Here is a 22,005-nt window from a genome sequence, read left to right on the forward strand (position 1 = left end):
GCCAACATTCCTACACTCATAAGCATGGATGCTGCTGCATACCACTAGAAGTAATGACTTTCCTCTAAACACACAATACATACCAAGATGCCTGAGAAAACACAAGCTGATCTTGTATGAAAGTGGAGCAAGCCAGGTGTGGTTGTGCATACCTCTTATCTCAGCACCCAGGAAGCTCAGGCAAGACAATCACAAGTTTGAGGGCAACCTCGGCTACCTAGTGAATTCTTCAGCCTAAACTATATAGTGAGATGCTGTCTCAAAAAAAAGACAGTAGGAAAGAAGATAGAGCAATCTTACCTCCTCCTTGGAGCCAGAAAACAGTGCTTTGGTCCCTGCTGAGCAAAAAGAAAAGGTTAAAGCTGGGAATGGGGGCACATGGCTGTGCTCCTAGCATGCTGGGAGGCTGAGGCAGGAGGATCACTAACTAGTTCAAACACAGTCTGGGCAATTTTATCAATCTAATGAGACCCTGTCTCAAAATAAAAAGAAAAGGGTTATATACAGAGCTCAGAGTAAAGACTGAGCTCTGAATTCAAATCCCATGCCACAAAAAACCTGTTATAAATAACATTTTGGAATTAAATTAACAGCAGCCTAAAAGACTGGGGCTATCAACTTGCCTAAGATAACAAAAAGCATAAAATGTATCAAAGAGTGCCTTGAACCATAAGAATATATACTCCCTATTTCAAATCAAAAGAAGTACTAATTTATTCATATACTAGGCTTCTGGGGACTTCACTCCCAATATTTCTTACTTCTGGACCCCTTTGATGAGCTAATAGCTATTACTGTTCAGCTCCTAGTCAATCTCCCTACCTCCTTTGAGATGCAGGATCCCCAAAACCTAGTTTCTGGGAAAGAGCATCAACCCTTTAAGTTCCCTATGCACTGAGGCTGAGAAGAGTCCTTTTGCTGTGATTTACATGCTAAATTTGACTCGACAGTGCATTCACAGCAGAATATTTGATCTATATCATTCCTAATGCTGACATCTGTAGCCCTGCTACATCTGTATTCCCAGGGAGAGGTGAGGGAAAGCAGGAACATCTCAATTTCTAAGGCAGTTTGGGCAAATTAGTGAAACACTGTTTCAAAATTTAAAATAAAAAAGGCTAGGGATGTAGCTCAGTAGTACAGCACTGGAGGGGGGTGTCAATGGAGTGGGGGAATAGAAGGACTGAAAGAAAGTTGTTTTTTTCTGTTTTTGTTTTTAATGGAACCATCCATTTAATAGTGCTAGCAGCTAAGATTGGCTCCCTCTGAATTCCAAACAAGGCAAGGATTTAAATTATATACTATTTTCCATCCAACTGAAAATCCTGACAGGCTCAGTAGAAAAATTAAACATTAAAAAAAACGTACAGTGCAAGAACTAAAGGGGGCAAAGTGGAAACTGGGCACATTTTCTGTATCAAACTTAATCTACAGGTAAATGACTAAAAATGTATCATTTTATTAAATATAGACCGCGTTTGACAAGAAGAAGGGTTACACAGTATGCAAAATAAATCCGTTCGCTTTCATGTATCTGAGCACAGCGTGCCAGGCTGGTGCTCGCAGACAGAGGACCAGTCACAGCTCCAACGCTACGCACTGCACAGGGAGAGGCGGGGCGGGGACCGAGCTCACCCAGGGCGCAGGAACCCAGGGACCCGCGCGGCCACAGCGACCCGGAGCTTCCAGTGCCTGAATCCAAAGCGGAGATGCTGTCTCTTTCTGCAAAGAGAGCACAGGATGCGTTGGGAGACTACGCACGACAATGGTCCTCCAGTTCCAGCCCCACCCCACCCCACCCCACCCCCACCCCACCCTCGCGAGAGTCGCGCCCCCGAGTCCGCGAGGCAGTGGTCGGGGTCCAGGCGCCCGCGGGCGGGGCTGATAGGGCTCACAGGGGACCGCGCCGCGAAGGGAGACCGAGCGGATCCGGGCGCGGAACGCCGAGAAAGAACCCTTTGACCCCGGACACTCCAGGCCCACTCCTCCGCCTCCAGGGCCTGGAAAATGGAAGAGGTCAGGCCAGGACCTGTAGGTTACAAAAATTTACTTCAGACGCTTACAGAGACGCAGGGTGACATGGCTGCCGCAGACGCAAGGTGACAGGACGGCGCCCCGCGCACGCGCAGAACCGCGCTTCGGCTCGCGGCTGCCCGGCGGCGAGTGGCGCAAGGGGCGGGGCCTTCGGGGCTGGGGATTGGGTCGCCCGGGAGGCTCTGAGGTGGCGGCTGACTCTGTGCACCCGGGCGTTGGAAACGCGGGCTTTGGAAGGGGTTGGGACTTGCTCTGAAGGCTGTGTGCCACTGTTAAGCCGAAAGGGGTTGGAGCTAAAGAAGAAGCAGAACTGTGGATAAGCCTGGGGTGGGACCAGAAGAGCAGTGGGGCTTGGTTAGCTCAGCCTGAAGGGCCTGGGTGAGGCCGCTGGAGGCCTGGAGGCGTGGCTTCTTAATACTCCAAGGGGCGGAGCTAGCATGGGACCAGGGAGGGGGCGGAGCCTAATGGACAAGGCAAAGAGAGGGTTGAGATCAGGATTTCCCCCATCCAGGCCTTCCTGAAAGAAAGAAGCAGATGTTCAACCAATTTGGATTGTTTCCAGTTTTTTAATGAATAAAACTGTCATACTCATTCATACATGAGGCTTTTAGTAGTAAAAATGTATAGCAAAAATTACCATTTTAACCATGTTTAAGTGTACAGTTCTTAGCTATAAGTACATTCATATTGCAAAATTATCACCTTCATCCAGCTCCAGAACATTTTTGTATTTGTAAACTGAAATTGTGGGCTGTTAAACAAATCTCCATAGCCCTAACTTCTAACCAGTAGCACCTATCATCTTACTTTAGGTCTATTATTAGACTCTTTCTCTTCATATAAAAGGAACTGCACAGTATTTGTTCCTTTTTTGTGTATTTAGTACGAGGTCTACAGGGTCTCACTACACAGATGGGACTCGTAGTGATCAGTCTGCGTTCAGCCTCACAAGAACTGGGATTACAATCATGCACCACCACTCCCAGTCCCAATCACCGTTTCAGCACGCCCCTGGAGTGGGGCTGACAAGGCATCAAACCTTGACCCCTGCACCTGCCTAAGCAGGCGCTTTAATCTGCTGAGCTATCTGGCCTGCCCTATATTTGTTCCTTTACAATTGCTTTATTTCACTACACATAATGTCCTCAACGCAGGCTGAAAATGGCCAGCTGCAGAGTCAGCTGTGGAAGAATGCGAAAGGGCCGTCTCTGTGCTGGAGAGCTGGAGTTTTTGTCAAAGGTTAAAGTCCTGGGCCTCTCTACAGAGCCTGCTGTTGAGTCCATATTGGAAAATGGAAGAGTGCTCATTGGAAGACTAGAGTCTGTGCTGGAAGCTTGGACAAACATCCAAATGCCATGGTGAAGCTTGGAGGGGCTCTGAAAAAGCAAAACAACAGACTTCCTTCTTTCCATTTTTATTCCACACAGGCTACAAGGCTATTGGTTGGCCCAACCCACACCATGGATGGGCTTTCCTGTTTCAATAAATCCATCATCCAGACATAGCTAGGAATGTGCTAAATTAGTTCCTTAGGCATTTCTCATTTAATTTGCCTTGAAGTAAACTATGGCCGCATTCTTTAACTCCATAAGAGACAACCAATGTATTTTTTCAAGAGGCTGCACTACTTTGCATTCCCACCAAGTGCCTACTCCAAGTTGTTAAGATCCAGACAGGCTGTTTTCCGAAGGAAGCCAGCTCCTTTGTTTGCTGAGTAGGCAACTCCCCTAGGGAGGAGCATGTCCCATATTTCTAAGGAAAGGTTGTGGACTGTATCAATCAGGGTTAGTCCAAAAATCCAAGGATAAGAGATTTTTGAAATATGCTACCATTATCCAAATTGAGTTCTGGAAAAAGCTTTCAGCATCCAAACATTGATCCCTGCAGGAACCTAGTACTGGAGAATCCACAGGCAGCAAAGTTGAGGGGAAGTGGCCTTCCTGGGAGTCTGGCAATGATCACAGTCAGACTTGGAAAGAAAGCTTATTGCTCTTCTTTGTCTTTCAGCATCCCCTCAACAGTAACTGGTAAAGAAGAAATAGTTATAAGGCCCAATTCCCTTATCAGAGAACAGGCAAAAACTTCAAATTTGCAACAGAGAAAATAAGTCCATAACTAGTGTAGCAGAAAATGCTACACTATACTTTCAAGCCAGTATACTTCAGTTTGTTAGTTGCTCAGGTAATAGTTCCTATTCCAGACCCAGTTACTCCTGTCTCTTAGAAATGGCTCATCACTGTGATACATATGATACATATTATCAGAACCAATCCCCAATTGACAAGCTGTTCTGTCTCTCTACTTCCTGCTTCCTTGTCCAATCTAAGCCCCAGATCACTAGAGATCAGGTCTTGATATTTTGGAATGATCCTCTTCAGTACCCATCGACATAAATAAATCTGCCTCCAAGTCTTAAGTGTCATCTTGGTGCTTCTGCTTGCTATTGCACTAGGACAATGGTCAACATATATAGTTTTGTCTTTGTTACATTTATTGACAGAACAACATCTAAAACCCACTAAGTGTTAATTCTTGGCACCCATTTTTCTCTTTGGCCATTGAAGGCTCTTTTTCTGTTCCTCTTTATCATATAGAGTGAAAAGTATTGCTTGCTGTATATCAAGTAGTGTGTTGAATTTCACATGCATTAAGTCAGTTACCATTAGTTCAGTTGATTCTCTTTTTTATAAAGGAAATATTAGCTTCTGTCTGTCTGTCTTGCTATATAGTTCAGGCTGGATTTGAAATGTATAGCCCAGGATAGTCTTTGTTTGTCTTGTTTTTTTTTTTCCTTTTTGGTGGTACCAGGGATCAAACTCAGGACCTTGTGCTTGCCAGGCAAGCGTTTATTCCACTGAGCTATCTCCCCGCCCTTCCCAGGATAGTCTTAAATAATGACAGTTGATAAAATGTCAAATATCAAAATAACACCAACATACCTCACAGATCTAGAGAAAACATTCCTAAAATTTATTTGGAAACAAAGAAGACCTAGAATAGCAAAGGCAATCCTGGGCAGTAAAGGCAAGGCAGGTGGGATTACAGTCCCAGACTTGACATTATACTACAAAGCTACTGTGATAAAATGAGCATGGTGTTGGAAAAAAAATCATACCCAAGGATCAATGGAACAGATTAGAAGTTGTAGATACAACTACAATCACATTTAACCATCTTATCTTTGACAAAGGAGCCAAACATGTTCACTGGAAGAAAGATAGCCTCTTTAACAAATGGTGCTGTAAAAACTGGCTCTCTGCATGCCGAAAACTCAAACTTGACACAGGTCTATCACCATGCGCTAAACTAAAGTCAAAATGGATTAAAGATCTAAACATTAAAACAGAAACACTAAATATCCTGGAAGAGAAATTAGGTGGAAATCTTCAAGATTTCCTAGGGTAGGCAGAGAGTTCAGGATCAAAACCAAAACTGCATAGGAAGTACTTCAAAGAGTCAACACCTGGTATCTCATTATTAAAAAGTTTTTGCACATGAAAAGTGATCACCAACAGAATAAAAAGACAACCCACAGAGTGGAGAAAAATATTAACTAGCTCTCCCTCAAAGAAAGACATCTAGAATAAACTCCAAAATTTAAAAACCTAAACCAAAAACTGGCATATGAGATTTCAACATCATTCAAGATATGCAAATTAAAATAACACTGAGATACCATCTCACCCCAAGAAGAATGGTTGTCATCAAAAAGTCAGTCACTAACAAATACTGGCTCTGCTGACAGGAAAAGGCAATCCTCTTCTACTGTTAGTGGGAGTGAGACTGGTGCAAACACTGTGGAAATCACTGAGGAGATTCCTCAGAAAACAAGGATTAGAAGTCCCATTTGACCCATCTATCCTCCCTCTGGGTATTTTTCCAAACTGAAAACATCATACCATAGATATATATGTTTATTTTGCAGCACAATTTGTAATAGCTAAATCTTAGGAAAAGCCAAATGTCCATCATATCAGGAATGTTTTAAAAATGTATTTTTATACCGTGGAATGCTATTCAGATATAAAAAAGGATAAGCTTGAGACTTTTATAGGTAATTGAATGGAACTTCAGATCATACTCATAAGCAAAATAAATCAGACTCAGATTGCAAACATCACATTGTCTTCCTAGTTAAAGAAACTGAAAAACTAAATAAGATCCAAGATGCAATAGATATGCTGAAAGGAAAAGAAACTGCTCAAAAAATGGATAGATATATAGATTTCTACTAATTCATTGAAAATTTTTTGCTTTATTAATTTTTCATGCCTGTACTTATGAATCCATTTATAAAAACCATGCTTTTTTTTTTTTTTGGTATTTTAGGGAAAGTTCTACAGGGTGTTGAGGGTCTCACTACTAGATTGAACTCATAGTGATCTGCCTGTTTACAGTCTCCCAAGAACTGGGATTAAAGGCATGTGCCACCAGTCTCAATTGCTGTCTCATGGAGCCCCAGGGATGAGGCCAGCTTGGCAGGCCCAGGCATGAACCCCTGGCTCCTGTGCCTGCTTGCAGGGGCTTTAATCCCTTGAGCTGTTTGGCCAGCCTTTATAAAACCATGTTTATATTTTAATGTCTGATTATAGACATCCAGGAAATTGACTGAAGTCCTAGCCAGTTGTCCCCTGGAAAACATAAACAACCATTTTGTTGGTCTGTCACTCAAAGGAGAAACCCCTTGCTCACAGTACTTTTCTTTTGGGGGATCCTGGAAGATCAAAGAGTAGAGCAGTAAGACTTGCTGCATCCACCATAAGAATGACAACTCCAGATTGTAGGCACAAGAGCAAAGGAAGTAGATACAAGACAACTCAGAACAAACTTGACTCTTTCCCCCATCCAAGGTATCCTTACCACTGTCCACATTCTTTTTCTTTGCTTTCATCATCCCACTCAGTTTTGGAATGAGACAAAAATTAATGTTCACACTAAATCCCTATAAAGATAATGAAAACATCTTGAAATGTATCATTTGTGCTAATATATTTGTGTACCTGCTCAAAAAAAATTCTAATAGTTTCAATCCATGAAAAATGCAGTAATCTTGCCTTAGATTCTGAGATATCAATTTTGGATCTTCTATGCTCCACTTATTTTTGTAATCTAGGCTAGATCATTAGAATCTCTGTAAAAGCATGTGCTGTGAGTTTATTTATCATGGGTGCACCAGCACTGTTTAAGAATTTAACAATGCAGACAGATAGTGAGGTTAAGCTTAACAGCCTAAGTTGTTTGATAAGAACAACAAGCTTGTCTTCTGGATGGTTAACAACCTAAGTTTGCAGACTAAAATTAGAGAAAAAGAAGGGCTGCAAGGAAAGCCAATGTTTTGATCCTAACCTTCTAAGGTCAATTAAGAGTCAAGACATATGAGAACTTGTACTGTAACGTCATGTACCTCGGTAGTGTCCCAAATTTTCTATCAAGGAGATTATGGGGCCAAAGAGAAAAGTGATCGATGATGTAGAGTGTGCCTAAGGAGAGTCACATGGGGAGAAATCACTCTCTCAGGCTTTCACAGAGAGGACATTGGCCAAGCAAGGGCCATGACTCATCCACATGGCTGACACTGACAAAACTTCTACAATCTGAGGTACAGGATCTCAAGATAAATCCTGAGGGGATTTCACTGACCTTATCAGACCCAAAAGCTACAACTCTTGTTGCATAGGTCTTGCTTTACCTTGGTCTTAACCATCCAGTAGAAAAGTATGAAGATGAAATATAGGAAGGAAAGCCATGCTGTTATGTTGAGCTGTGGGGGACTCAGGTCAACAATTTCTGACATTGCTAGTTAAACAGAAGACCCAATGCTATTATGGGCTACTGGACTCTTTTAGAATATTTTGCTGAGTTTACACACCTATAATATTCAAATAATGGAACTTAACAAAAAAAAAGGTATACAGATGAATGTCCATTTTGTATCTGTGTATTCAAAGTGGTTAGGATAGATATATAGTTACATTCTCTTAATGAATAGAATGATTTGTTCTAATGGTGTTTGTAAACAGGATCTCAAGTCCGCATCTTGTACAGCAATTAACCACTAAGAAGAATGTATGCAGTGTGTTAGTTATTGACAGTGTCCTACCGATTTGATTTGAAACTGTCTCATTGCTATTTTTTGTCAATAAAATTATGAAAAAAAATAAATTACATAAAATAAAATACAAAAAAGAATTTAACAGACAATAAATAGCCCTTTGTGACATATATGAGATGAATGTATGCAATTAGTGAAAAATAAATTTAAATATTATTAGTAGTTAAGGTAAGGCTAGTTTTTTCCCATTCAACTAAAATATTGTGTGATATAGCAGACCCAGCTACACCCGTTCCAGGTGCCTACCCCTGTTCTAGGTGCCACCTGGAACCACCTACTCTGGTCTTCCCTCAGAAAGGCAGCAATAGGGACCTAGTCCTCCTAGTTCCTAACCTTAACCTAGGAGTCAACAAGGATGAAAAACAAACAGACACAGAATTAATTTTACATGCAGGCATCTGTATATTTTTGCCTCTAGTGGCTCAATCTGCTTTTATTCACCCTAATAGAAGTACAAGCAATTAAAGTAATTCAAGAATCATCTACTTTACATTATCTATTAATGTATATTCAGGTAAACAACCTGATTTTAGCTATATTGCCTCTTCCTTTTGCTTACATAGGAAGACATTTAGGCCTCAATTTTCATCTGGTCTCCCACAGTGTGAAATGAAATTACAATGTTCCCATTTCCACAAAGTTACTCTTTATTTTGTCCTTTAATATAGGTAATATATATATATATATATATATATATATATATATATATATTGATGGGGATGACTAAGACTCCTTCACTACTAATAATCTAGAATTGGCTTTGCTTGGTGTGAAGGAGGCATCGCTAATAAAATCTGCCATTTCCAGGCCCAACGTACTCTTCCTGATTCCAGCACCTTATCCTTGTCCCAGTGGACTCAGCAAGGTCAACGGTGATTCTGAGAACTGAAGTTTTTCTGTTTGAGCATCTCCCAAGAGACTAAGTGCTTGATAAATGATTAGTCCATTTAGCAAGTTACAAGCAATACACCAGGTGAGAAGAGACTGGAACATGGAGTCTATGGCAGTGTAGGGAGCTGGGGAGAAGACTCCCTGGTGGTATGGCCAAAACTAAAGCTTAGAGAACTATTAGCCCATATGCTTGGTGTTGACCTGTCTGCTGGCCAGAGCCTAAGAATCTGAGCTGAGACTGGAGTCAATGATTAGAGTATTATGAGGAGAAGTTGAATCCATTCACAACTTTTAAAAAAATGTTTTTGATGGGCCGGGGAGATGGCTCAGAGGAATAAGCGCTTCCCTGGCAAGCGCAAGGACCTGAGTTCAATACCCAGTTCCACCAAAAAAATAAATAAATAATTAAAAAAATGTTTTTGATACAGGGTGTACAGGGTGTACAGGGTCTTACTATGTAGATCAGACTCATGGTGATTCTCCTGTTTTTAGCCTCCCAGCTGGGATTACAGGTACAAGCCACCACGCCCACTCTCAGAACTTTTTAAAAAGTGTAATTACTATTTATTTGATAAAGAACAGAATTTCTGTTCTAATACTGAGAACATCATCATGTATTTTCTCCAGTGAGGAAAGAGCACAGTACTCCACCAGGTTGCTCTTGCGATTACTGTGGTTTGATTCCAAAGACTTTGGTTTTGAGAGATGTCAAAAGAGATGAAATGAAGCTTTAAGCCCATTTATGAGGGCACCACTGTCACAACCTAATTGCTTCCGAACTGTCTCAGTTCCTAATGCCAAAACATTGGTGCTAAGCTTAAGCAGATGAATTTGGTGAGACATAAACAGATCATATCAAATAAGTTCAATTAATATCTAGCCACAGCAGGATAGTAAATGCCTCAAAGTAGAAATTTTCATTTTTGAAATCCCTGGTAATGGCTGGGTGGTGATCACAGATTTCTGTCATATGTGCTAGTCTGTGTTTCAGATGGCACTGTTGCACAGATTGTCCATACCAGTTATCTAGATTGTAGTATGACACTAATTAAATTAATTTCAGGCTACCAACTATAATATCCCTTTTTATGGACTGTGTCCACATGTCCCCCCAAAGCATAATGTAATCATAGGTTGGACTTTTTCAGATGTGGCTGGATCTAGAGTATGTGACACTGGAATCAATTCATGGTAGAATGCTAAGACCAAGGTCACTAAGATTACACCTGTGAGTGCTACCTTCCCTAAGTGGCCTGGATGAGATATAATGGATAGAAAGATCTTTGGCCATCCCTCATTACTTTGCTGCCTTCTGCCTAACATCAGCTGTGTCTCCTCTGCAATGCCTGTCTACCATGCCACCCTTCCATAGAGCCAACCAATTATAAACTGAAAGCTCTACTGACTGTGAGATAAATAAACCTTTCCCCCTTTAAATTTGAGGGTTGAGTATTTTGCCTCAGCAAATTTTAAAAAAATAACTAACACATCCCTGTACATGTACTTCAATTCTTTGTTTTCACCTCTATATCTAAGGCATTAAGAAACCCCTGGAATGCTATTAATATCTAACAAATACTTTCTGATGAATGAATTTTGTAAGAGATAGTAATTGTCACTAGCAAAAATTATCTATTTCAGAAAGGCAACCAAGAAATTGAGGGAGAGGAAAGAAATGAAAACAAGTATTGAAATGAGTTATATGCAGGTATCAGTTTCCCAAGAGGAATATAATCATTATACATTACAAACATGTACCAATAAAAACTAAATTTTTAAATATTTTATGGCTTTATTCAACAATTTTTACTTGATGTTTCAATTGTTGAACTGCCCCACAAAATACAAACACCAAACTGAAGTGCAGTAATATGGGATGTAGATGAAGGGGAAAAGAAGGTATAACATGAACGAAAGCAAAATTTATATGATTTAGAGATATAATTTTGTGGTTTTTTAATTTTGGGCATTGGTTTGTTGGTCTACTTTAGTCAATGTCTTGTTATATTGCCAAGAGTAGTCTTAAATTTCTGATTTTCCTGCCTCAACCTCCCAAGCTGGGATGTCAGATGAGTGCTATTGCATATGAATACAAGTAGCAGTTTTTGAGGCCACTATTGGCACTGATAGCAGCTCAAAATCTCAGGAACAACGTTCCCATCACTGCACATAAAGCATTCCCCCAAATCTTTTTTTTCTTTAATAATTGGACATGAATCATGTAAGATTTAATTTTGGCGTATTTGTACACTTATACAATATACTTTGACCATTTCCACCCTCCAGTTTTCTCCTGGCCCTTGTTTCACCCCTTCTTATGATCCCCTTTCTTTTTCCTAATATGCTCCCAGTGAGAATTCTTTGTAGTGCTCTCTTAATGTCTCTGTTCCTCAGGCTGTAGATGAAAGGGTTCAGCATGGGAGTGACCACTGTGTACATCACTGAGGCCATCATGCCTTTCCAGGAAGATGTTGGATCAGAACTGAGGTACACACCAAAGCCTGTCCCATAGAACAAGGAAACAACAGATAGATGAGACCCACAGGTAGAAAAGGCTTTATATTTTCCATCTGTTGATGAGATTCTCATGATGGATGAAACAATTTGGGTATAAGAGAAAAGGATTCCTGATAAGGGAATGAAACCAAGAAGGCCAGTCACCATATACAGCAGGACATAATTGACCAGTGTGTCTGAACAGGCAAGTGTGAGGGCCTGAGCAAGTTCACAGTAAAAGTGTTTAATTTCCCAACTGCTACAGAAGGACAGACGCAACATCAACAGACTTTGGATCAGAGAGTAGATCAAGCTGATGAACCAGCACACAAGAACCAGTAGGTCACACAGATGGGGGTTCATGATGGCTGGGTAGTGTAGAGGGTGACAGATGGCCACAAAGCGGTCATAGGCCATTGCAGTGAGGAGAAATGAGTCCATGGCTCCAAAGACCATGAAAAAATACATCTGTGTGATGCAGCCTGCATAAGTGATGGATTTGCTCTGTGTCTGGATGTTCATCAGTAACTTTGGAATAGTTGTAGAGGTGAAACAGAGGTCAGCGAAGGACAGATTACAGAGGAAGAAGTACATGGGCGTGTGGAGGTGGGAGTCAGAGATGATGGCCAGGATGATGAGTAGGTTCCCAAGCACTGTGACCAAGTACATGGACAGGAACACTCCAAATAGCATCAGTTGATGCGCTGAGTCCTGGGAAAATCCTAGAAGTAAGAATTCTAAAATATGTGTTTGATTTCCTGGCTCCATGTTGTTAACATCAGCTGGAAAATTAAGGACAATGAAAAGCATGAAATAACACTAAGCAGGTTGTAAATTTTTTATTCTTGTTTTTAGTTTTTGAAGTGCTGATTTGGGAATATAAACCATAGTATGATAAAGCTTAGGAATCCTACATTCTGTCATTTATTACACAAAATGTTTTTTTGTTTTTCAGAACCAGGGATTGAACTCAGGCCCTTGCGCTTGCCAGGGAAGCACTTATTCTACTGAGCCATCTCCCTGGCCCTTCACATAATGTTTCATAATTTTGAACAATACTTATCTACAGGCCTCTGGGAGACTTACTCATCCCATTCATCTTGGCTTTGAAATCACCAAACCTGAAACTGTTTTTTTTTTTTTTTTTGTACAAAAGATTAAACTTAGGACGTTGCACCTTCCAGGCAGGAGCTTATTCCATTGAGCTGTCTCCCCAGTCCATCAACTCTGAAACTTAAGAGAAACTTTATTTTTATTTATTTATTTATTTATTGTTTTAAAATTTTTTTCCCATAATTTAATGTCATTAAAAAATATGGGCAGAAGTAATAGCATAAAACTTCCCAAATATGAGGAAACAATCTGACATTCAGGTAACCGAAGCATACAGAACACCAAGTAACCTCAATCCAATGAAAAACACACCGAGACATATAATAGTCAAGATCCCAGAAATTCAGCACAAGAATAATCTACTGAAAGCCGCTAGAGAAAAGAAGCAGATCACATTCAAAGGAAAACCCATCAGAATTACGGCCAACTTCTCTTCACAAACCATGAAGGCAAGAAACTTTAGATCTTAAAGATAAAATGGTCCAGACTTGCTCTAGAACATATGAAACCCACTGAGTCATTTTTCTTGACTAGTGAAGAACTGAAACTAAGAATAGTTTCAAATTATCATAGCTGAGCAATGAAAAATTGTGAGAACAGGAAAAGTATGTGAATAAACATACTGCAGAATATGTTGGGTTTAAAAGGAAATGAAAAACTAATAGAATGGGGAGAAAAAGAAAGAGGAAAAATAAAGAAATGAAGAAATGGTGAGAAGATGGAAGGAAGGTAGGGAAAGAGAAAGTAAGAAAAAATGTTTTCATCAAATAATAAACCATGTTAAAAATTATTAAAGTGCAATGAAATTGAGACCACCAATATTCTACAGATAAAAGTATTTCCTGACATTTTCTCGCATGACAAAATTCCCTGTATCACAAGGTTGAGGCAGGAGTACTATGAGTTTGAGCCAGCCTGGACAACTTAACAACTTTTAATTAGACCTGGTCTCAGAACAAAAAAAAAAATTGAGGGAGATGTAGCTCAGTGAAAAGCCACTGACTGTGATATTAGGACCACAGGAAAAAAATAGCACAAAAGGGCCAGAATCATGAAATAGCCAGAGCAGAATGTAAATAGCACTTGCCAGTTGCTTAAGCAAAAACTCATAGAAGAAAACAACAAAGAATGGAATGGTGTTGGAGAAGAGGACATGTGCCACAACTATGAGAACTTTCATGATCAAAATCTCTGTAGAAAGTACACAAGGTTGTAGAGAAATTAAAAGCAAAGGTATTACATCCTTATGCTTGGTGTGAAAAGAGATCTGTAGTGAAAGAACCCAGGGCAAGAGAACAGTGAAGGAGAATCCTCACATCATTACAGTTTAAGGAACTAACTTAAAACTATTTCCACACACTGCTGATTTCTGCTGGTCTACTGAAAGGAGACTTAGTGGCTAATTTTTTCTTCTCCTTTCTAATATCTTAAAAGTTTTTGAAAACTAATTTTCCATGCTTATATCTGGAAATCTAAACAAATAATATGAAGATAACATTATGCAATATAACTTTGTCGAATTCCATTGTTGAATTTCTATTATTTTTTTTTGAATTTCTATTATTTTGTTTAGTGAAATTTGTACAATTTCTAATCGGTTTTAAAATATTTTTTATTCTCTTTTTAAAAGTAAAAAAGTACCTATTTTAAATTTTTTTATTTTTATTTTTTCTTCATATTCAGTAGAGATTTAAAGTCTAACATATCAATAATTGATGGAAAATACCTGTTCTATGTTATATCTAACATGTTTGATATTCAGACAGATATTGAGGTTAAGCTCAACTGCCTAAATGATATAGTAATAATATCATTAAGCTTCTTTTCTGGAGGGTTAAAAACTTAAGCTTGGAGACCAAAAGTTAGAGAAAAAGAAGGGCTGCAAAGACAGCCAACATTTTTGCTCTAGCCTTTCAAGGTCAGTGAGGATTCAGAACATAAAAGAACCTGTACTACTGTAACATCCTGTAATTCAGTGACGTCCCAAATTTTCTGATCAAGGAGATTATGGGGCCACAGAGGAGACTGATCAACGATGTAGTGCCTAAGGAGAGTCACATGGAGAGAAAACATTCTCAGGTTTTCACAGAGAGCAAAGTGGTCAAGCAATGACCATGACTCATCCACATGGCTCACACTGACAAAGGATCTACAAACTGTGGTACAGGGTTTCAAGGTAAATCCTGAGGGGATTTGACTGACATTGTTAGATACAAAAGTTACATTTCTTGTTATATAGGTCTTGCTTTATCTTGGTCTTAATCATCCAGCTGAAAAGTATAAAAATGAAGTATAAAAAGTAAAGCCATGTCAATATGCTGAGCTGTAAAAGGCTCAAGTCAACAACTTCTGACATTGCCAGTCCTATGGATAACCCCCTACTATTATGGACTATTAGACTGTATTGGATTATTTTGCTGAATTCACGCACCTACAATCTTTAAATGGTAAAGAAATGCCCATTTCTGACAAAACTAAACAAAAAAAGGATACAAATGAAGGACCATTTTGTATCTGTATATATAAAATAGGATAGATATACAGCTACTTTCTCTTAATTTAATGAGAAGAAAGATTTGTACTAATAGTGTTTGGACAGGATATCATGTCTGTATCTTCTACTATGAATAACCACTATGAAGACAACAATATGCAATGTATTATTGAAACTGTCCTACTAACCTCTTTTGAAACGGTCTCATTGCTATTTGTTTCTCAATAAAATTAACAAAAAAATCAAATAGTAGAGACTATGGGAGATTAGGGAATGAAGCCAAATCTTGCTTACAATTCCTAGTTAAGCATGAGACCTAACACTCAGGTAAAACACATGGGAAAGAGGTGGAACTATAAGTTCCAGTACTTTTCTAGTGTTCTCGAAATAAAAAGATGGATGTGAAGAGGGAAGTAAATGTTCAACTTACCTATGCCTTTCACTTTTCTTCTTTGCCTTACCTAAGATCAGTGTTTCCACATAAAAATCCTTTGGATTCTCTCACAGAACACCTCATGTTCCACTCTCCTGAGAAGAGCAATTGGACTAAAATTGATAAGCACATTTATTCCTCTGTTTCTAGTTATGTAAACCTCAGCACATAAAAAGAAGCACAGCACAAGAGAATGCTGGGAAAATACCACTTCCTTTCTCATTAGTGCTATTCCAAGCATCACCTCAGGTCTGACTATCATCCTGCCAGGTACCTGAGCAAAGTCCTGGTGTGAGTTCTGTCTTCTACAAATTTAAAAAAATGGAATCTGTTCTTGGATGCATACTACATTCATTGAGAAAGAGTTATTCGTGTACACATTCAGGCTTTGGGAATTAAGGGCTTTGGTGTAAGTAGACTCTTCTCTCCTGAGGAAAGCTACAGACAAAGCTGGGCATGATATGGCATGCCACTAATCACAGCACTCTGGACCTTTGATTATCACAAATTCAAACACATCTTGGGCCATTTAACAAATTAGTGATTCTCTGTCTCAAAATTAAAGAAAAATGAGGGTATATAGCTCAGTGGAAATATGCTAGGTCCTATCCCGAGTGTGACAAGAAAAAAGGCATTAAGGACAAGGGTCAAATTGGGAATAAGGAGAGGTCTATTGGGAGAAGTTGTCCTCAGAAATATGTGAGCAAGAGGAGAGTTCAGAAATATTTGTTTTAGCCTGAGGGAGAATAGAAGTTCTGGAGTTCTTGAGTCAAGTAATAAGGATAAAGAACTACCAAAAAGCAAGACTTTACTATACATCACTACAGTTATGTTATTACCTTGGAATATCCATTCATTCAACTCACACTGGAAGCTCTATCACTAGACTCTGTGATCCAGGGCAATGCTATCATTACAGCACACACTGAAAGGCCAACAAAATCTAGCGCTCTCAATTATCTCCCCAGATGTCCACCCAAATAATATACAACTAAGCTAGGAGTTCACTATAAAAAGTCAAATTTAAGTAACTAGACTAATTGTACTCTCCAACCAGTTATTTTGAAGACATCCTGCTCCGTGGATCTCATAATTGTTCCCCTGCCTTATACTTGGCAATTGTCAATGGTCTTAAACCACATTTCTCTATTTCCTTCAACACTTACAAGGCTATGCAGGCTTGGTGACATGGACCCTTCATGGGGCCAACCCCTTTCAATCGTGTTCTCGTCAGAGGTGAGTGGTGAGGATGGAAGGCCTATTCCTCAAAAGCAGAGAAAGACAGGCATGTGGCATGGGGCAGGCTGATTGCTCCCAGAAAAGGTGTCGGTGTTTTGAACCTGACACAAAAGGGTCATGTGACTTTAAGTTAATGAGTTATGCCTTGTGCCCCAGGGGCTGTATCCCCACTGAAGCTTATTAGACAAATTGGTCAATGTTGTGTTCACTCTCTGATCAATTTGCGTCCTTAAGGGCAAGGACAACACAAGAAGAGGTCTCTGAATTTCCAATTCCTTATTCCTGAGACACCAGCACTGGGTTCACCCATAATTATTCTCTTCTAAATTCTTCTAATCTGAGAAGAATCATTCTAGTCTTCCTGTATCAGTTCTTGATGACAAGAGTCAGCATTTTCTTTCTTTCTTTTTTAGAATTTCATATATTTCTTTTTTCCCTATAATTTTATTGAGAAACAAATAGCAATAAGACAGTTTTAAACCAAATTGGCAAGACAGTTTCAATAATTAACACATTGCATACATTCTTCCTAGTGGTTAATTGCTGTACAAGATGCGGACATGATGTCCTATTTACAAACACTATTAGAACAAATCTCTCTATTCATTAAGAGAATGTAACTATATATCTATCAACCATTTTGAATACACAAAATGGACATTTATCTGTATCCCCTTTTTTGTTTAGTTCTGTTATTTGAATATTATAAGTGTGTTAACTCAGCAAAATATTCTAAAAGAGTCCAGTAGTCCATAATAGTATTGGGTCTTCCCTTGACTGGCAATATCAGAAATTGTTGACCTGAGTCCCCTACAGCTCAACATAACAGCATGGCTTTTCTTCTTATACTTCATTCTTATACTTTTCTGCTGGATGGTTAAGACCAAGATGAAGCAGGACTTATGCAACAAGAGTTGTAGCTTTTGGGTCTGATAAAAGAGTCAGCATTTTCTGACTGTTGGTTTCCTAATTAGGCACATTTTGGAGTAGTTAATGGTCTCAGCATTCATAGAGTAGATATTCTGAGAAGTTGGCCTATAACTCTGAGAACTAGTTGAAACAGATAGCTAAGAACATCACTAAGTCTCTGTCTCAGTAGATTTAATTTTGAATATAGTATCTTGTATCTAGGGCAAATTTAACATTCTACATCAACACTGACAGCCTTTTGCCAATGTTCCAGAAGTTAGGTTTCTCAAAAGTACCAAATAGGGATTATGTTAATACATAGTTTGCCACTAAACTCAGTCTTTCTTTGTCAATATATTTAAGGGAAAGATGAAAGTCCATTTTTCAGAAATAATACCATTGAGGCTGACCAGACAGCTCAGTGAATTAAAGTGCTTGCAAGCTGGTACAGGGGCCCAGGGTTAAATCCTCTGGTCTGCAATGCTGGCCTCGCCCATGGAGTGCGCTGAAGCAGAAATTGAGACTGGGCATGGTGGCACATGCCTGTTATCCCAGCTCTTGGGAGGCTGTAAACAGGTGGATGACTATGAGTCTGATCTAGTAGTGAGACCTGAACACCCTGTAGATCCTTCCCTAAAAAAAAAATTACCATTTAACTGTTTTTTTTGAGACAAGATCTCACTCTGTTGTCCAGGTTGGTCTTGAACTTCTAGAAATAAGGGATGTTCCTACTTCAGCCTTCCAAGTAGCTAGGACAACAGCTTCACATCCCCATAACTGGCTGCACTTGAACAATATTCAAATATACCGTTCAGTGGCACTTTGTATAGTCACAATGTTGTATGTGATCACCATGATCCATTTCCCATGATTTTTATCTACCAAATGGAAATTATATTTCCATTAAATAACTCCCTATCAACCTTTGCCTGCAGCCCCTGGCAATCATTATGGCACCTTCTGTGTCTGTTAATTCCTTATTCTAAGTGCCGCTGTCTAAGAAAGCTAATATGCATGGCTATTGCCTTAAGAATACTCATTTTGTAAAAGATAATCAGGATACAAAAATGAAATCCCTATTTATCTTACAGATATAATAGCATTAGTTTTCACATACAATATTTTCTAAATTCAGCTTAAAGTGGTGATGCTGCCATCTGATACCTTCCATCCATTATGAAACGATTTCAATATAAGAATTACATTTTTGCTACTCACTGAGCATTACGTTATCTCAACATTTAGCCTTCTCATTTCCAAGCAACTAAACTCATGTTGCTTTGTGTTCTCAAAAAATAGCCTTTACCATTCATTAACATATATACACAGCATCTTTTCTTTTTTTTTCTTCCAATTTTTATGTTTTGTTAACGCATTTTGTAGTACATAGTGATTCCATTCCTTGCGAAGATTCAGTGCAAGGACATAACACAGCTCAATTCTTTGTCCATCCCCTTCCACTCTCCCCTTCCCATCTCTTGGTCCCCTTCCATGCTACAAAAGATCTATATCTCTATTTTCTCTCTAAAGTGTAATTTTATTTGGTTTTGCTCTGTATTTGTATTTTCATTTTCTCACATAAGAGAAACCATGTGATACAAGCTTCTGTGTCTGATTTATTTTGCTTACCAGAATTATCTAAAAGTTCTTTCCTTGTTCTCCAAGTAGCTCAAATTTATCTTTAATAATGGCAGAGCAGAATATCAGTATGTACATATACCCCATTTTCTTTACTCATTCATGTCTTTGTGGATGTATAGGTAGTTTCCAAAATTTAGCTGTTATGAATGGTGTTGATATAAACATGAGCTGTATCACTGTAATATAATGACTTTAACTGTTTCAGGAAGATATCTAGAAAGGAAATAGGTCCTATGGAATTACTAGTTTTAGGATTTAAAAAAATATTCCATAGCTTCTCTCTTTTTTTCTTTTTAAAGAGAATAAAAAGTAGAAAAGAAAAAATAGTAGTAAAAAATTTAGAAATAACACACAATTTCACTAAACGAAATAGTAGGAATTCAGTAACAGTTGCTATACTGCACAATGTTGTCCTCTAATTAGTTGTTTATGATACTAGATATAAGCATACAAACTTGGTTTTTATAATGTTGTAGGAAAATAAAAAGAGGCCTGGGAGAGAGTCCAGAGAAATGCCTGGCAAGTGTAAGGTCCTATGTTTAATCCCTGTGTGCCACCCCAAAAAAAAAAGTTAAAAGAAAGAACTATTAAAAAGAAGAAGAATGATTTCTATAGCGAATTCAATGGTTGTTATACTAATTTACACCTTCTGAACTCAGATCACTTTATGATCTTCAGTATCTGTTAACAAAGCACTCAAACACCCCAGATATATTGCAGCAAACATCGGTTTTGATTGGTACTTCTCAACCTTGATTGTACATTAGAGATTAGAGCCAAATGCAATGAGTTAAAAATGTTTATGCTAAAATTCATGTGTGGTGGCACATACCTGGAATCTCAGCACTCATAAGGCAGAAGTAGGAAGATCACAGGCTTAAGATCAGCCTTGGTGACCTACTGAGACCCCCTTCTCAAAGAAAAAAAAAAAGAAAGAAATCCTCATGCTAAAGCTACATCTGAGTCTAACTAAACAGAATGTGGGTTAAAACACAGTCATCAATATGTTTCAAGATCCCCAGGTGAATATGCAAAAAGCCAACTGTATCAGTGCATTTTCTGTTACTATAACAAAATACCTGAGGTTAATTACCTCAGAACATAAAAGGGGTTTTATATATTATAGTTCTGCGTTTGAAAAAAAATCCAACATCATGCCAAATAAGGTAAAGCACTACACCTCGAATGTATCACATCATGGCAGATGGTATCATGGTAGGAGCACAGGTAAAGGAAAAGATCACATGATGAAGAATCCCAAAAAAGTAGAGATAGGCTTGTCTTTCTCTTTTGTAACAACCCACTGTCATGAAAATTAATTCACTCCTCAGGATTGGCTGTACCTTCTAGGTGCTGCAGCCCCAATGTCTAATCACCTTCTACTTGGCCACATCTTTAAAGGTTCCTCTGCCTCCAAAATTTCCCCTAACTCTCATATCACTCTAAGTACCAAGTTGCCAAAACATAAACTTTGAGGCACTAAACATATCCAAACCACAATGCCATTGTTGAAAATGTAATAAAAGTTTACCAACAAAGAACAGGCCAGATCCTGATGGAGTCACAGCTGAATTGTACAAGAAATTTAGAGAAGATGTAATCCCAATTATCCTTAAACTCTTTGATGAAATTGTAAAGAAAGCAGTATTCCCAGGCTTATTCCTAGAGGCAAGCATTAACCTGATACAAAACTGTTCACCCAACCAAAAAGAAAGAATTTTAGGCCAAAACTCCAACACAAACATAGATATAAAAATCCACAGCAAAATACAAGCAAATAGAATGCAGTGAATCATCAGGAAGATTATGAATCACAGATTCATCCCTGGGATGGAAGGGTGGTTCAACATATGCAAATCTATAAATGTAATACACTATATCAGTATAGCCCCCCCCAAACACCCAACGTGATCGTCTCAATAAATGCAGAAAAAGTTTTTGACAGTCCAACACTCAATCATTATCAAAGCCCAGGAGAAATTTGGAATACATGGCCTATGCCTCAATCTGATAAAAGACATCTGTGACAAATGAACAGCCAACATCATCATAAATGGAGAAAAATGGAAAGCTTTTACTCTCAAATCAGGTACAAGAGAAGGCTGTCCACTGTCACTACTCTTATTCAATATAATTGTGGAAACATTAGCCCAAGGCATTAGTCCAAAGAGAGTAATAAAAGAAATAAAAGTAGGTAAGGAAGAAGCTAAATTATCATTATTTGCAGATGACATTATACTATACATGGAGGAACCAAAATACTCCATCATGAAACTCCCAGAATTAATAAACAAATTCAGTAGAAGGATACAAAGTCAACAACAAAAAATCAATAACACTCCTCTACAAGATAACAAACTCACTGAGAAAGAAATCAGTGAAACAACTCCCTTCACAGTAGCATAAAGAAAAGAAAAGAAAAGAAAAGAAATACATGCATAGGAATTATCTAACACAAAAAGGTAAAGAATCTATATAATGAAAATTAAAATAATTTGAACAAAGAGATCAAAGAAGATTTAGGAAAGTGGAAAGATATTCCTTACTCCTAAATAGGGAGACCAAACACAGTGAAAATGTTCATTCTCACAAAATTATTATGCAGATTTTATATAATTCTTATTAAAATACCTTGGACATACC

The 22,005-nt window shown here is 38.6% G+C and overlaps 2 protein-coding genes across 9 annotated transcripts in view; both read right to left on the reverse strand.

Annotated features, from left to right (window-relative positions):
• Positions 1–22,005, reverse strand: part of LOC101563650 (zinc finger protein 699) — a 959,136-nt gene that overhangs the window by 10,355 nt on the left and 926,776 nt on the right. The window contains exons 1-3 of one of the 8 annotated variants that reach the window (XM_023716773.1): positions 2,064–2,099; positions 1,636–1,722; positions 301–335 (exon numbers count right to left, since the gene is read on the reverse strand). The gene's annotated coding sequence lies outside the window, so the exon portion shown is untranslated. The other 7 variants (XM_023716778.1, XM_023716771.1, XM_023716775.1 and 4 more) reach the window with 7 other exon arrangements.
• LOC101564049 (olfactory receptor 7C1-like) lies at positions 2,047–12,304 on the reverse strand. Its single transcript, XM_004633022.3, has 2 exons — positions 11,302–12,304; positions 2,047–2,303 (listed from the first exon to the last, which is right to left on the reverse strand). Exons 1-2 carry the CDS (start codon positions 12,299–12,301, stop codon positions 2,047–2,049), a joined length of 1,257 nt encoding a protein of 418 aa, XP_004633079.2. The 5' UTR covers positions 12,302–12,304.

Source organism: Octodon degus, unplaced genomic scaffold (genome assembly GCF_000260255.1).
Source record: "Octodon degus isolate 3935 unplaced genomic scaffold, OctDeg1.0 scaffold00050, whole genome shotgun sequence".
Classification (NCBI taxonomy): domain Eukaryota; kingdom Metazoa; phylum Chordata; class Mammalia; order Rodentia; family Octodontidae; genus Octodon; species Octodon degus.